General features: G+C 42.2%; 1 protein-coding gene across 2 annotated transcripts in view; it reads right to left on the bottom strand.

The window, feature by feature from the left end:
- Positions 1 to 5,517: 5,517 nt before the first annotated feature.
- The window catches only part of crispld1a (cysteine-rich secretory protein LCCL domain containing 1a), a 68,541-nt gene continuing 56,460 nt past the window's right edge, over positions 5,518 to 17,598 (bottom strand). For both annotated transcript variants that reach the window (XM_062021080.1, XM_062021081.1), the window contains 8 exons: positions 13,732 to 13,792; positions 11,941 to 12,007; positions 11,708 to 11,838; positions 8,765 to 8,808; positions 8,612 to 8,684; positions 8,461 to 8,536; positions 8,251 to 8,384; positions 5,518 to 6,388 (listed from right to left, as the gene is read on the bottom strand). In XM_062021080.1, the coding sequence (XP_061877064.1) occupies positions 6,337 to 6,388; positions 8,251 to 8,384; positions 8,461 to 8,536; positions 8,612 to 8,684; positions 8,765 to 8,808; positions 11,708 to 11,838; positions 11,941 to 12,007; positions 13,732 to 13,792 (638 nt within the window). In that variant the 3' untranslated portion in view covers positions 5,518 to 6,336. The remainder of the gene's footprint in view (positions 6,389 to 8,250; positions 8,385 to 8,460; positions 8,537 to 8,611; positions 8,685 to 8,764; positions 8,809 to 11,707; positions 11,839 to 11,940; positions 12,008 to 13,731; positions 13,793 to 17,598) is intronic.

Here is a 17,598-nt window from a genome sequence, read left to right as displayed (position 1 = left end):
ATGAATAAAGTGAAAGCCAATATGCATTGGTCATTTCGCTCCATTGCTGCTTAGAAGCAAATGAGGAGCGACAAGCCCACTGACATACCATAAGAGGGAAGCTGGGATATTTAAAGTCAAGAAGCTTTAGTTCCCTAAGGCCTGAATGAATTATCCATATGGATGCTGAGGGAAAAAAAAAGGTGCTGAAGTCAGGTCAATCGGAGAGGGTGTGTGGGGTTCACGTGAGTAGCACACAGCATAAAAAGTCACCGAAGTCACCACTTTGGTGACTCCCAGAGGATATTCGATCTTACTTTGTCTACTGTGTTAATGCAAGAGGACATATTGGCAATGAGCTTTGAGAACATATTGTCACCCTTTGAAAGCACCATGACCCATATCAAATGAAGTCTTCAAGGACCACTGATAGCAATGTACATCTGCTCTTTTACACACCTTGTGATAAACCCAAACTTATTATTCTTCATCATGAAGACTTCTAGGTAACATCAAAATTATACTTTTACAGAAATAATAATGCTCAATTTCAGTCATTTTTTACAAAGTTTATTATTGACAGAGGTGTATTTAAAGTTTAGGTATATCATACAAGTAGAACATTATCCATCCATTCATCTTCCTCCACTTATCCGAGGTCGGGTCGCGGGGGCAGCAGCCTAAGCAGGGAAGCCCGGACTTCCTTCTCCCCAGCTCCTCCCGGGGGATCCCAAGGCGTTCCCAGGCCAGCCGGGAGAGATAGTCTTCCAAACGTGTCCTGGGTCTTCCCCGTGGCTTCCTACTGGTCGGACGGGCCCGAAACACCACCCTAGGGAGGCGTTTGGGTGGCATCCTGATCAGATGTCCGAACCACCTCTTCTGGCTCCTCTCGATGTGGAGGAGCAGCGGCTTTAATTTGAGCTCCTCCCGGATGACAGAGCTTCTCACCACCCGGCGGAGGAAACTCATTTTGGCCGCTTGTACCCGTGATCTTGTCCTTTCAGTCATAACCCAAAGCTCATGACCATAAGTGAGGATGGGAACGTAGATCGACCGGTAAATTGAGAGCTTTGCCTTCCAACTCAGCTCCTTCTTCACCACAACGGATCGATACAGTATCCGCATTACTGAATACGCCGCACCGATCCGCCTGTCGATCTCACGATCCACTCTTCCCTTACTTGTGAACAAGACTCCGAGGTACTTGAACTCCTCCACTTGGGGCAAGATCTCCTCCCTTTTCCGGAACATTATATGATTGATAAATCTATCTCTATAATTATAACATCTAATTGGATGATTCATACGGGTATTCTGACCCGATATTACAGTAACAGTGAATTTCAGTCCAATATCAGCAAAAAAAAAAAGTATTCGATTATATCGCCTTGCATCTAAACTCTCTGATACCAGCAGTACTTTTGCAACTAAACGTCCTCCAATAAGCACACAAGGTTGGTCTTTTCTTCTATTTTAGTGAAGTCATATACTAAATGTTAACATGTTATAAGCTACTGGGCACTAGCAGCTACACAACAGCCAAGGACATAATATCGTATCGTAATCCGATTCACGTGTCTGTGTACTAACGTGTATGTCTGTATTTTAATCTGTGTTTTATTTGTGTGTGTGTTTGTGTGTGTGCGTGTGTGTGTGTATGCGCATGTGCGTGTGTGTATGTGTGTGTGTGTGTGTGTGTGTGTGTGTGTGTGTGTGTGTGTGTGTAAAAACAGCTGTCTGTCTGTATTTCGATCTGTGTGTGTAAAAAAAAAACGTGTGTGTCTGTATTCAGATTTGTGTGAAGCAGGAAACCTCGATAAGTGAACAAGTTAGGTGTTCTTTCTTCAATTTTGTTCACATACAACATTACTGACAACTTAGCTGAAGAAGACAAAACTACTTCTGAGAACTAAGTTACTGCGAAAACAGAACTACTGGTGAATATACAGAAAAGGAAGGTGAAGTTGCAGACAAATCTTTTTACACGTTCGCATCGCTGTACGCACACAAATCTTCCACGGCACAAGTGTAGAGAAAGTCACGTGTAAAAAGATTTGAGGGTTCCTGCTCCACACAAATTTGAATACAGATACACAGTTTTTTTTGTGTTTTTTTACACACACACACACACATCAAAAAACGGACACACAATTTAGAACAAGCCCGCACAGATCAGATTACACACACAGATTGACATACAGACACACATATTTGTAAACGGACACGCAAATTGGATTACACACGCACAGATTGAGATACGCATTGGCAAAAATTTTTGCTGAAATAATACTTCACCATAAATGTCCCTATTTGAACAATATTGCTGTCTAAAACACTACATTTGTCAATATAAAGAAGTATCAAATAATTATAGTTGCATATTATTTACACATTCAAAGTCTCCGAGGCAGAAAGCGTACTAGAAAGTATCAAGGAAGAAATGTGTCCGTATCATTTAAGTTACTGCGTCATGAACTCAATTTATTATTGTGTCGCCCAAAATATTACCTCTCCAATTCAACTTAAAGACAGCATAAGTCCATTCCAGACGGGTAATAATACAAAACCCAAAACCAGTGAAGTTGGCACATTGTGTAATTCGTAAATAAAAACAGAATACGATGATTTGCAAATCCTTTTCAATTTATATTCTCTTGAATAGACTGCAAAGACAAGATATTTAACGTTCGAACTGAGAAACTTAATTTTTTGGTCCAAATAATCATTAACTTAGAATTTAATGGCAGATACACATTGCAAAAGAATTGGCACAGGGGCATTTTTACCACTGTGTTACATGGCCTTTCCTTTTAACAACACTCAGTTAAAGGCCTACTGAAATGCAATTTTCTTATTTAAACGGGGATAGCAGGTCCATTCTATGTGTCATACTTGATCATTTCGCGATATTGCCATATTTTAGCTGAAAGGATTTAGTAGAGAACATCGACGATAAAGTTTGCAACTTTTGGTCGCTGATAAAAAAGCCTTGCCTGTACCGGAAGTAGCGTGACGTCACAGGTTGTGGAGCTCCTCACATCTGTACATTGTTTACAATCATGGCCACAAGCAGCGAGAGCGATTCGGACTGAGAAAGCGACGATTTCCCCATTAATTTGAGCGAGGATGAAAGATTCGTGGATGAGGAAAGTGAGAGTGAAGGACTAGAGGGCAGTGGAAGCGATTCAGATAGGGAAGATGCTGTGAGAGGCGGGTGGGACCTGATATTCAGCTGGGAATGACTAAAACAGTAAATAAACACATTAGCCACAACACAACCAGGCTTATATTTAATATGCCACAAATTAATCCCGCATAACAAACCCCCCCCCCCCCCCCCGTCCATATAACCCGCCAATACAAATCAAACACCCGCACAACACACTCAATCCAACAACCCAAAGTACCGTTCACCTCCGCAAAGTTCATACAGCACATATATTTCCCCAAAGTCCCCAAAGTTACGTATGTGACATGCACATAGCGGCACGCACGTACAGGCAAGCGATCAAATGTTTTGAAGCCACAGCTGCATACTCACGGTACAGCGTATCCAACTCAAAGTCCTCCTGGTAAGAGTCTCTGTTGTCCCAGTTCTCCACAGGCCAATGGTAAAGCTTGACTGTCATCTTTCGGGAATGTAAACTATGAAACACCGGCTACGTGTTTGTGTTGCTGCAGCAGGCCGCTAATACACCGCTTCCCACCTACAGCTTTCTTCTTTGCTGTCTCCATTGTTCATTAAACAAATTGCAAAAGATTCACCAACACAGATGTCCAGAATACTGTGAAATTTTGCGATGAAAACAGACGACTTAATAGCTGGCTACAATGCTGTCCAAAAATGGCCGCTACAATCCGTGACGTCACGCGCAAACGTCATCATACCGAGACGTTTTCAGCAGAATATTTCACGGGAAATTTAAAATTGCACTTTACTAATCTAACCCGGCTGTATTGGCATGTGTTGCAATGTTAAGATTTCATCATTGATGTATAAACTATCAGACTGCATGGTCGGTAGTAGTGGGTTTCAGTAGGCCTTTAACGGTTGGGAACTGAGGAGACCAATTTGTGAAGCTTTTCAGGTGGAATTCTTTCCCATTCTTGCTTAATGTGCAATTTAAGTTGTTCAACAGTCTGGGGCCTCCGTTGTGGTATTTTAGGCTTCATATTGCACCCCACATTTTCAATGGCAGATAGGTCTGGACTACAGGCAGGCCAGACTAGTACCCGCACTCTTTTACTAAGAAGCCACGCTGTTGTAACACGTGGCTTGGCATTGTCTTGTTGAAATAAGCATGGTAACGTTGCTTGGATGGCAACTTTCCGCATTAATGGTGCATTCACAGATGTGTAAGTTACCCATGCTTTGGGCACTATACCATATCCATACCATCACAGATGCTGGCTTTTGAACTTTGCGCCTATGCAAAGCACTGGATGGTTCTTTTCCTCTTTGGTCCGGAGGACACGACGTCCACAGTTTCCAAAAACAATTTTAAAATGGACTCGTCAGACCACAGAACACTTTTCCACTTTGCATCAGTCCATCTTAGATGAACTCGGGCCCAGCGAAGCCGGCCGCGTTTCTGGATGTTGTTGATAAATGGCTTTCGCTTTGTATAGTAGAGTTTTAACTTGCACTTACAGATGCAGCGACAAACTGTAGTTACTGACAGTGATTTTCTGAAGTGATCCTGAGCACATGTGGTGATATCCATTACACACTGATGTCGCTTTTTGGTGCAGTACCGCCTGAGGGATCGAAGGTCTGTAATATCATCGCTTACGTGCAGTGATTTCTCCAGATTCTCTGAACCTTTTGATGATATTACGGACCTTCGATGTTGAAATTCCTAAATTCCTTGCAATAGCTTGTTGAGAAATGTTGTTCTTAAACTGTTCGACAATTTGCTCACGCATTTGTTCACAAACAGGTGACCCTCGCCCCATCCTTGTTTGTGAATGACTGATCATTTCATGGAAGCTGCTTTTATACCCAATCGTGGCACCCACCTGTTCCCCATTAGCTTGTTCACCTGTGGGATGTTCCAAATAAGTGTTTGATGAGCATTCTTCAACTTTCTCAGTCTTTTTTTGCCACTTGTGCCAGCTTTTTGGAAACATGTTGCAGGCATCAAATTCCAAATGAGCTAATATTTGCAAAAAATAAAACAAAATTTTCCGGTTCGAACGTTAAATATCTCGTCTTGGCAGTCTATTCAATTGAATATAGGTTGAAACAGATTTGCAAATCATTGTATTTTGTTTTTATTTACGATTTACACAACATGCCAACTTCACTGGTTTTGGGGTTTGTAAATAGGATAGTATTTTTCATACACTTACTCGTTCTCTGAGTAATTTCAATTGATCTAACCTTTTCCAACATTCCACACTACAAAATAAAAGTATGTATCGTTCAATACTAAAAACTCCAATATCGGTGTCGTATCGGAGTTGGATAAGTTGTACTTGGACACCCCTATTAATTAACAATATCGAGTTGAATAAAACAATATTGTAGGATTGTAATATTTTATTGCAAAATGAGTTTTTCCTAATAACCTGAGATAGGAAAACACTGTATACTGATGAAAAACCAGTCCAATAAATTGGGACAGATAAGAGCTATACAGTATATACATACATAAATGAATAATGCACAAGATATAACCGTTTGTGTTATACAAATATTGAAAGAAAACCACTTCAAACATTTACAAGTTTTGAATAAAACACTGAGTGTTGACAGTACTTCCTGCCAGCAGGGAGTGTGTATTATCCGAACATAGGTATATAACAACATACAGTATAGCAGCATTCTCATACATCGTAAGCCTGGTCATATAAAAATAGATTATTGCCCATACTTTTAAAAAGAAAAAAAAAAGGACATGAGCACCAGTAAAAATGTGCCTGACAGTCAACATGATATGGAGCTTTAAGTGCCATTCTAGTTTTATTAAAATTATAATTATTTTATCAAGAACTACATTTTGTTACTACAGATATTCATACTTTATAATCATGAAATATTAATATTTTATTTATTAGTGTTAAGCTATGAACAAGTATGCACAAAATATATGAATATGAGCTACTGTCATATATTTACAGTTAACTAAAGCTGGCAAAATATTAGGAGGGAGGGTCCTGACAGCTTCTTCTCATATGCGTGTAAAGTGTTTGTTTAGGCTGTCATGGAGACGACCTCTACCGCCCACCGGTTTAGCCAAGGCTAGAAGCGTTTCAGTCACTGCCTTTGATTAGCGACTATTCACAAGCCAGAGTGCGCTCTCTGTTTGGGCATGCCGCCCTCAATGGGATGAGAAGGGGGTCGGGTGGGGTCACTCAAATCACGGCAAACACCCGAAACGCCTTCCCTCCGACTGGATTCTGAAGGCTGGAAGGGAAGACGAAGAGGAGTCAGTGTTGCCAGGGGGTGCAGATGACATGCGCACACAAACATGTACACTTGAAGGTTCGTATGCCGCGTCATGACACCGATGACAGATCAGACGCAAACAGATAAGTTTCTGTGCAAACAACGGCGGATTCACACGCTCGCACGGCAACAACAGACTAGTTGTGGCGTTCGGGGAGAAAGATAAATAAAGAAGGAGATGCTAACAAAACGTCTGGCGAGACGAAGATAAATGCAGTGGCGAAAGACGAGGGCGTGGAGGATGTAGAACTGAAACTAGCAATGTTGGCGGAGATGACCACAATGTATCCTAGTGGACATTGTCTGGAGTTTGTTATGCGTTCTTATGCAAATCACCATTCCAGGAGGGTCGATTATACGTTTTATATGCGGGACTATGTAAATGAGACCCGGGACCATACTTGCCAACCCTCCCGAATTTTCCGGGAGACTCACGAATTTCAGTGCCTCTCCCGAAAATCTCCCGGGACAACCATTCTCCCAAATTTCTTCCGATTTCCAGCCGGACTTAAGGCACGCCCCGTCCAGGTCCGTGCGGACCTGAGTGAGGACAGCATGTCGTCACGTCCGCTCTTTACTTCATACTTCAGAATCGACTCCCACACTTGCCGTCAGGGTGCGCAATACAACGTAAACTGTTGGCCAACCAAAAAGTTACTTTTTAGTTGGCCAACGGTTTAAAAAGTAACGGTTTACGTTGTATTGTGCATCCTGACGGCAAGTGAGGGAGTCGGTTCTGAAGTATGAAGTAAAGAGACGTAACTTCATCACCTCGCCTGGTTATTGACTCCAACCCAGAATATTACAATATATAGGGACGGCATAGCTCGGTTGGTAGAGCGGCGTGCCAGCAACTTGAGGGTTGCAGGTTCGATTCCCGCTTCCGCCATCCTAGTCATTGCCGTTGTGTCCTTGGGCAAGACACTTTACACACCCGCTCCCAGTGCCACCCAAACTGGTTTAAATGTAACTTAGATATTGGGTTTCACTATGTAAAGCGCTTTGAGTCACTAGAGAAAAGCGCTATATAAATATAATTCACTTCATATAATATAATATATTCAAATACAACAATGAGTAGAGAGGAGTGTTATGTGTGTATGTGTGTAAATAAATGAACACTGAAATTCAAGTATTTGTTTTATTTATATGTATATATACAGTATATAATAAAATACATAGTTATGTATAGCTAGAATTCACTGAAAGCAAGTATTTATTTTATTTATATATATATATATATATATATATATATATATATATGTATATATATATATATATATATATATATATATATATATATATATATATATATATATATATAAGAAATACCTGCATTTAAGTGAATTCTAGCTATAAATATACTCCTCCCCCTTAACCCCGTCAATAGGGCCCTTGCTTGCTTGCTTGGACCTGCTGCACTTGCTTTGCTGCTCAGGCCATAATAATAACCGCTGTAAAACTCCCGATTGTTAGTATTACTGTTTTACAAACGTTTGTAGATTAAAAGCATCAAAAACTGCGATTGATAACTGCACCTTGATAAACTCAGACTGACTGCCGCCAGCTTGCTAGCTCAAATGCTAACAAGAAAATAAGACACAAAAACGTATTTCCCCATTAAGAAACAACATACCCAAATCTTAACTTATACAAACACATTACTGTCTGAGCAACTAAGATATTCAATTGTGCACATTGAACCTACAGACTGTCCTAACTTAAAACAGAGTGATTGTTCTATACTCAGAGAAATACAAAATTGAGGCATTGTCATGGTGCATTATTAAGCATGTTAGGCATGATCAAATGAACCGTACCTTTCGGAGACGACACCGTTTTGGTTAGAGGCCATGTAGAGTTTCCGCTTGTCCACCGGCATCACATCGATGTAACCACCCACGTTGTTTCGAAGGACCCCGGCATGAACCGCTGCCCGACAAATACTTGATTTCTGCAGAGGCAAGCAAATAAAAAACATTCTGTCTTATCCCGCTCGCTATTTACGCCACCTTTAACAAAAAACTCACATCAGAGTATAAACTGGTGCCAATTACTCTGGATATCTTTGGGTTCTCTTCCAAACAGTTCCTGGGGCAGTATAACCTAACAGGACAATATATAAACATGAGGGATGGTTGTATTTACACAAAGGGACTAAGATGCAGGGTCATACTGTACCTTGGACAATGCTTTGCAGGCCGCTGGTATGGACACAGTTGTGCGACTGTGGTCTCACATGTGATCGCTTTGACTGCAAGACAGCATAACAATCCATAAGCAAAACAAGTGCAGATATTACATCTTTAATTTGGAAATGAAGGTGCAAATTACCTGCTACTCTGGAGACTGAGAATGAATTAGCACTCTGGTATTTCCTGTCGAAAGAGAAACATTGCATTAGACTTAGACTTAGACTTAGACTTAGATTTCCTTTTATTGTCATTCAAATTTAAACTTTACAGTACAGATAAGATGCACCTGATTTCGTTATACCACCACTATGGATGGGTAATTTTGCATTTGAATTGATAAAGTACCAATTCATGTACCTGGGAATCAGAAACGGTACACAACGGTACCAGTTTACAGTGCATCGGTGTGTGTTCATGTGTTAATAAATGTTAATATATTTACCCGGTAATAAAAAAAAAAAAACATTTAACACTGAGCTGATTACGATAACTGTGCTGTCCGGGTATTACATCTTGATTTTTTTTACTTTTTAGTCTCATTTGCAAGTATTATACATGCATGCAGTTGCAATTTAAAACGGTGTGTTGCCTAGCCAGGGGGTAGTCTTTGCCATTAAGCTAAATCTGGTCTTTTGTTGCATCTTAAAAAGTATTTATACTTTAAGTATTATACACACCAGTTTATTGATTAGAATGTGAATCTTGGTTGTAATTTTCATTACCAAATTTGGAGGTGTTGAAATTGCTATGTTAACTTGCTAATCAGTAGCTTGTATTTGGCAAATCCAATATAAAATAGCATCGAGGTAGTGTAGGGGTGTCAAAATCATTTTAGCTCAGGGGCCGCATGGAAGAAAAGCTGTGCACATGCGGGCCGGACTATTAAAATCATGGCATTAAAACAAAAAAATAAAGAGAACTTCAGATTGTTTTCTTTGTCTTACTTTGGCCAAAAGTAGAACAAACACATTCTGAAAATATTACAATAAAAATATAGAAACAAATACCAGCAGCGGTAAAGTTTAGATCCATGAAGGAAAGATGAAAGTGAATGGATGTTTATAACTGAATACATTTACATATGCATAAAAATTTGTTTTTTCTATTGTATTGTTTTTTTTTATGAATTAAGTAACGTTTATGACAACCTTATTCCAAAACACCATATAAAATGTGAGATATAACAGGATAATGCATACATTTATCATTTGTTTTCAAAACGGTTACAGAAAGTGGGTCCCCAAAAATTCACTGTGGGACGCCATTTTAATGACTTGATGGGGTCCCTGGGACCACATTTTGAAAATTGCTAGCCCCAACACTGATGGAGTATTGGTCCGTGCAAAACAGCAGCAGGCGGCTGTGGCCTGCGGGCCGGTTCTAATACTAATCAAATATAATCCCAAGGGCCATAATTAATTCGTGGGCCGGATCTGGCCCGCGGGCCTTGACTTTGACACCCCTGAACTAGTGCATTTTAAAAAGTGGAAAAGTGGAGCTTTATGTGCTTTCAAGTGTTTTCTATTGTTAGCATGGGAAATTGAGAACATTCCCTTGAGGCAGTCCCACTGAGTGCTGCTTAAGTGCTCTTTCAGTCTGCAACAGGACGTCACGTCACCTCTTGCATTGCAAAATATGCTGTATGGTTGAAAGCAAGGACAATAGTAAACATAATTTGTTATCTGTAAGATTTTTTTGTGTGTATTAATAGCATACGTTTTTACTTGACAATAAAGTAAACTACAGAAAAAATAAATGAAAAAAGTTACAACGCATTGCTTTAAATGGGAAAGTGGTCCCCACTAAGATGGCACTTTTGACAATTTAGAGTGTCCAATGAACCTAATGTGCATATTTTTGGAATGTGGGAGGAAGCCGGAATACAAGGAGAAAACCCACACACGCAGAGGCAGAACACGCAAACTCCACACAAAGATGTCCAAACAGAGATGCAAACCTAGATTGCCTGACTGTGCCGTCTACATGCTAACCACTATACCACCGTGCTCGGATTTCATATTTCATAGAACACACACACAAAAATAACCAGAAACGTAAAAAACAACCATAAACAGATGTCTTTTTTTTTTACTTAAATATTTATTTGGCATAGGCCCCTTAAATAAAATGTGTTTGGTTTTGTTTTTAACTGTGTACATACTTGAGCAAAATATATTATTCTACATAAAGAGATGTCTTTTTGATGCAGAATACAACACCACACTGTTTCTTCCTACAGGCCAGACTGCTGTCTTGTCTTAAATAGCAATCCGTTTTTTTTGTCATCATATAAAAAAAACATCTGTCTTTGGTCAGTTTTTTTTTGTTTCTGCTAACTGGTGATTTTTATTTTTGTTGTATAAGATACAAAATGAGTTTGCATGTTCTCCCCGTGACTGCGTGGGTTCCCTCTGGGTACTCCAGCTTCCTCCCACCGCCAAAAACATGTACCTGGGGATAAGTTGATTGGCAAGACTAAATTGGCCCTAGTGTGTGAATGTGAGTGTGAATGTTGTCTATCTGTGTTGGCCCTGCGATAAGGTGGCGACTAGTCCAGGGTGTACCCCGCCTTCTGCATGAATGCAGCTGAGATAGGCTCCAGCACCCCCCGCGACCCCAAAAGGGACAAGCGGTAGAAAATGGATGGATGGATACAAAAAGTAAATCAAACCGTTTTTTTTAAATGAAATTTTTTCGACACCAAAATAATTTTATTTTTTGAACTTCAAAATGAAATTTAGATAAATTAATTTGTTTTTTTGTTTCTCAATTCCCATTCATAAAATGAAAATTCAATGACTAAAATATACACTGACCTCAGCTTGGGTCAGCTTGGTTTTATCCTTTCAAGTGTGGCTGTCAAATGATTGATTCATCCACATTAAATTGTTCATTTTTACAGATCTAAGTCCTTGTAGCCTTAAAAACACTTGGAACACAGGCAGACAGGCTACTAGAAATAGTACCTCCAAGCACCTGATTCTGTCAATTGCGAGTTGAGGTAGCTCAATCAGAAAAAAACATTTTATTTTGAGTAATTTTAGTTCACTTTATCTTTCAGCAGTATAAACTGAGTTCTCACCCCAGCGACTGAACTTCATATTTGTTCGACTTGATGAAGAAGTCCTTCCTCCCTTGTCTTGTTACATCCATCCACCCGCCGTCATTATCAATGACTCCTGCGTGTAGACCAGCTCGGCAAACACTAGATTGCTGCAGAAATGGAACAACGCGTGCAGAACATCACGTAAAAAAACCTGTGAGTTGGCGGTTTTATGGCACAGTAAAAGCTTCGACTCAAATAGGTTCACTCACCATTTCATAGTAAACTGTGCCAACTACTTTGCCTGTTGCATCTAAGCATCCAGCAGGGCATTCATACCTGGAGGTTTACACAAAATCAAAGATTTAAAAGACTTAAAAAAAAAGTGTTGTATATATTATTCAAATGTGTCTTTTGGTAAGCAGGATTACACAAATTCGGGTTAATAAATGGGAGGATTTTAAGAAATGCATCTCTTATCCTCCAACTACGAACCAGCATCAGCTCTAGTGGACATTTGTTTTTGGTCTGGTAAACACATTAAATGTCTACTGCAGAGGCACTCAGGAGAATACATGTCGTGGGCAAATTTCTACTCTTGAGCTCTGACTCAACCGAACCAGTCGAGCCTCCCAGTCTTGTTTCTGTTTGAAGTTTTTTTCCTTAAATTAGGGATGTTTAGACCCGGGACAACAACACATTTTGCTGGATCATATATTTTCACACAGTTTATGGCTGAGAAATGATATTATTGTCAACGTTATTTTGAGACTAATATAAGCCCCAATAATAATGCAAGTAACCATTTACAACATGTGTCAAACTCAAGGCCCCAGGGCCAGATCTTGCTTCATTTAATGTGGCCCGCCACGTCATTTAATAAGGTCTGCCACATCATTTAATCTGGTTCACCACGTCGATTAATGCGGCCCTCTGAGGGCAGCCGTAATTGCGACGTGAACCTCAATAAAAATGAGTTTGACACCAACTTGTATTTCACTTTGCTGTAGAATTGCTTACATTGTACTGTATTTGTAAATAACTTTTATTTATCCTAAATAAATAAACAAACAAAAAATGGACTGTCATCTCTCTAAACAAAAATGTAACTTAAAAAAAATATTGAACATCTTAAAGTGCTTTTTTTTTCCATTTTGAAAAACTAGGTCGCGTGTGTTGCCATCATGGTATTCTTTCATCCGTGTTGATGGGCTCAAATTGCCCATCCAGTTTAAAGCTGAAATATTACCACAACGGGACATTTGGCTTTGTAATCATAACTTTTCATCTTCATTTTTGTTACTTTGCAGAACTTCTCACTAGCAAAGCACAAATAAGGATGTCCGTGAATCGCGTGTGTGTGTGTGTGTGTGTGTGTGTGTGTGTGTGTGTGTGTGTGTAATCTAGCGGTGCCGCCGCCGCCGCCGCCCACTGAGACAAAGATTGTGGATGACTGAAAAGAGGGCTCACTGCGTTCAGTTAATTCTACTGTTGAATAAATAAATAAATCATATTGTTACATCCCTATTACGAGTATTTTCTTGCCTTGTATTTTCATCTGTGCATTGACATAACTTCTTCTATATAAAGTTGTCCTTCGCCACTTGCAGATTTTTGGGGATTTTTTTATTTTTATTTTCTAAAGCATTTTTTTTTTTTTTAAAAAGAAGGTATTTTTCAAGCATAAAAATGGCTAAATCAAAACAAAAAAAATCCTACAATAGTATTGGCCATGAGGGGAGACCAAATCTAACGCGCGCTTCAGCCTCAGACAGTATGACTAACGAATATTATTTAATGTCTAGAGGGCTCTCATAATGTTAGAAAAACATTTAGAATGTATTAAACGTTTTTTTTAATGCCCTAACTATGAAAATATTAAATTTATAATTAATGATTCCCACTTTGCAGAAATTCATTTATCTCTGTCTTGTTCAAAATCAATTCACAGTGATAACTGAGGGAGGACTGTACATCAAATGTTCTCGACTAATTAAAACCATCTAACTTTGGCGGAGGGGTGCGCTTTACGGTACTGGGTACCATTCTGGTTTTAACGCTACCTGTTGCATGTTGTTCCTTTGCACTGATCCCGCAGCTTGGTGTCACAGGTTAAGAGCTGAGCTGCAAAACATGAAAACAATTGTTTAAAAAGCATTTTAATGACAATCACCAATCATGTTTATAAATTATAATTTTATAGATGGGACACATTTGCATACATATCAGCATTTTAATTACTACCTGTCTGCGGGCTAATAGCTGTACACTTCTTTCGACAGCAAACAAGTTGAGATACAATCAACAGTGACACTTCTGGTTGTAACTATCGTAATTATGACATGTTGTCACAATACCTTCAGGTGCTGCTGCCACGCATAAAAAAACCCCCAAAAATGGGTAGACTCTGATAATCATCTTGGAATAATTACAAAAGGGGAAGCAACACCACACAAACGTTTATAACATGACAATATGTCCTCCTCAAAAGTTCCTCAAAGTCACACACGCTAAAAAGAGTTTGTGTCAATTTGAAGGCAAATATTCACTACTCAACAAAGTGAACATTTTGAAGTAATATAATAATACATAAAGTAGCTCTGACACAAGATAGCATCCGGTGACAGGTCTCTAGTTTGCGTGGGATCAAAACACACCTTGCTTAGATGCACACCCGCATTACATGCTCGTTGATTGTGTTGATTTCTGTTATATATTTTAATGTAAAAGGTGTGAATGCCATACATAACTATTATTTCCAGCTGAGTGTAATTGTGATGAGTGATGCAGCTGTGTGGTCTTTACAAGATGATGATATGCATATGGGAGTGGCCATAGAGGTCGGGTGTATTGTGAGCTGGGCGGCAGCCGAAGGAAGGGCACTTGGCGGTCCGATCCTCGGATACAGAAGCTAGCTCTTGGGACGTGGAACGTCACCTCGCTGGGGGGGAAGGAGCCTGAGCTAATGCGCGAGGTAGAGAAGTTCCGGCTGGATATAGTCGGACTCACCTCAACACACAGCAAGGGCTCTGGAACCAGTTTTCTCGAGAGGGGCTGGACTCACTTCCACACTGGTGTTGCACGCATTGAGAGGCGACAAGCTGGGGTGGCAATTCTTGTTGCCCCCCGGCTCAAAGCCTGCACGTTGGAGTTCAACCCAGTGGACGAGAGGGTAGCTTCTCTCCGCCTTCAGGTGGGGGGACGGGTCCTGACTGTTGTTTGTGCTTACGCACCAAACAGCAGTTCAGAGTACCCACCCTTTTTGGATACACTCGAGGGAGTACTGGAAAGTGCTCCCCCGGGTGATTCCCTTGTCCTACTGGGGGACTTCAACGCTCATGATGGCGACGACAGTGAAACCTGGAGAGGCGTGATTGGGAAGAATGGCCGCCTGGATCTGAACCCGAGTGGTGTTTTGTTATTGGACTTGTGTGCTGGTCACAGATTGTCCATAACGAACACCATGTTCAAACAAAATGGTGTCCATATGTGCACTTGGCACCAGGACACCCTAGGCCACAGTTCCATGATCGACTTTGTAGTTGTGTCATCGGATTTGCGGCCTCCTGTTTTGGACACTCGGGTGAAGAGAGGGGCGGAGCTTTCTACCGATCACCACCTGGTAGTGAGTTGGCTGCGATGGTGGGGGAGGATGCCGGACAGACCTGGCAGGCCCAAACACATTGTGAGGGTCTGCTGGGAACGTCTGGCAGAGTCAACTGTCCGAGAGAGAGTTTCAATTCCCACCTCCGGAAGAACTTTGAACATGTCACGAGGGAGGTGCTGGACATTGAGTCCGAGTGGACCATGTTCCGCACCTCTATTGTCGAGGCGGCTGATTGGAGCTGTGGCCGCAATGTAGTTGGTACCTGTCGTGGCGGTAATCCTTGAACCTGTTGGTGGACACCGGCGGTGAGGGATGCCGTCAAGCTGAAGAAGGAGTCCTATCGGGTTCTTTTGGCTCATAGGACTCCGAAGGCAGTGGACAGGTACCGACAGGCCAAGCGGTGTGCGGCTTCAGCGGTCGCAGAGGCAAAAACTCGGACATGGGAGGAGTTCGGGGAAGCCATGGAAAACGACTTCCGGACGGCTTCGAAGCGATTCTGGACCACCATCCGCCGCCTCAGGAAGGGGAAGCAGTGCACTGTCAACACCGTGTATGGTGCTGATGGTGTTCGGCTGACGGTGTTTGGCTGACCTCGACTGTGGATGTTGTGGATCGGTGGAGGGAATACTTCGAAGACCTCCTCAATCCCACCAACACGTAGTAGCAGTGCCTGGGGAATCCGTGGTGGGCTCTCCTATTTTTGGGGCTGAGGTTGCTGAGGTAGTTAAAAAGCTCCTCTGTGGCAAGGCCCCGGGGGTGGATGAGATCCGCCCGGAGTTCCTTGAGGCTCTGGATGCTGTGGGGCTGTCTTGGTTGACAAGACTCTGCAGCATCGCATGGACATCGGGGGCGTTGCCTTTGGTTTGGCAGACTGGTGTGGTGGTTTCTCTCTTTAAGAAGGGGAACCGGAGGGTGTGTTCCAACTATCGTGGGATCACACTCCTCAGCCTTCCCGGTAAGGTTTATTCAGGTGTACTGGAGAGGAGGCTACGCCGGATAGTTGAACCTCGGATTCAGGAGGAACAGTGTGGTTTTCTTTCTGGTCGTGGAACTGTGGACCAGCTCTATACTCTCGGCAGGGTCCTTGAGGGTGCATGGGAGTTTGCCCAACCAGTCTACATGTGCTTTATTGACTTGGAGAAGGCATTCAACCGTGTCCCTCAGGAAGTCCTGTGGGGAGTGCTCAGAGAGTATGGGGTATCGGACTGTCTGATTGTGGCGGTCCGCTCCCTGTACGATCAGTGTCAGAGCTTGGTCCGCATTGCCGGCAGTAAGTCGGACACGTTTCCAGTGAGGGTTGGACTCTGCCAAGGCTGCCCGTTGTCACCGATTCTGTTCATAACTTTTATGGACAGAATTTCTAGGCACAGTCAAGGCATTGAGGGGATCCGGTTTGGTGGCTGCAGGATTAGGTCTCTGCCTTTTGCAGATGATGTGGTCCTGATGGCTTCATCTGGTCAGGATCTTCAGCTCTCACGCACTGGATCGGTTTGCAGCCGAGTGTGAAGCGACTGGGATGAGAATCAGCACCTCCAAGTCCGAGTCCATGGTTCTCGCCCGGAAAAGGGTGGAGTGCCATCTCCGGGTTGGGGAGGAAACACTTCCCCAAGTGGAGGAGTTCAAGTACCTAGGAGTCTTGTTCACAAGTGAGGGAAGAGTGGATCGTGAGATCGACAGGCGTCTTCAGTAATGCGGACGCTGTATCGATCCGTTGTGGTGAAGAAGGAGTTGAGCCGGAAGGCAAAGCTCTCAATTTACCGGGCGATCTACGTTCCCATCCTCACCTATGGTCATGAGCTTTGGGTTATGACTGAAAGGACAAGATCACGGGTACAAGCGGCCAAATTGAGTTTCCTCCGCCGGATGGCGGGGCTCTCCCTTAGAGATAGAGTGAGAAGCTCTGCCATCCGGGGGGAGCTCAAAGTAAAGCCGCTGCTCCTCCACATCGAGAGGAGCCAGATGAGGTGGTTCGGGCATCTGGTCAAGATGCCACCTGAACGCCTCTCTAGGGAGGTGTTTAGGGCACGTCCAACCGGTAGGAGGCCACGGGGAAGACCCAGGACACGTTGGGAAGACTATGTCTCCCGGCTGGCCTGGGAACGCCTCGGGATCCCCCGGGAAGAGCTGGACGAAGTGGCTGGGTAGAGGAAAGTCTGGGCTTCCCTGCTGCCCCCGCGACCCAACCTCGGATAAGCGGAAGAACATGGATGGATGGATGGATATGCATTGCATTAGAGTTGACTTACTTAAGACTTAAAAAGCAAGTGTTGATAAAATACTTCCCTGCTCTAAGATGTTACATGATGTTGGTGATGTACAACAT

This window comes from Entelurus aequoreus, linkage group LG15 (assembly GCF_033978785.1).
Source record: "Entelurus aequoreus isolate RoL-2023_Sb linkage group LG15, RoL_Eaeq_v1.1, whole genome shotgun sequence".
In the NCBI taxonomy this organism is placed as follows: domain Eukaryota; kingdom Metazoa; phylum Chordata; class Actinopteri; order Syngnathiformes; family Syngnathidae; genus Entelurus; species Entelurus aequoreus.
This window is presented reverse-complemented; position numbering and strand designations above follow the sequence as displayed.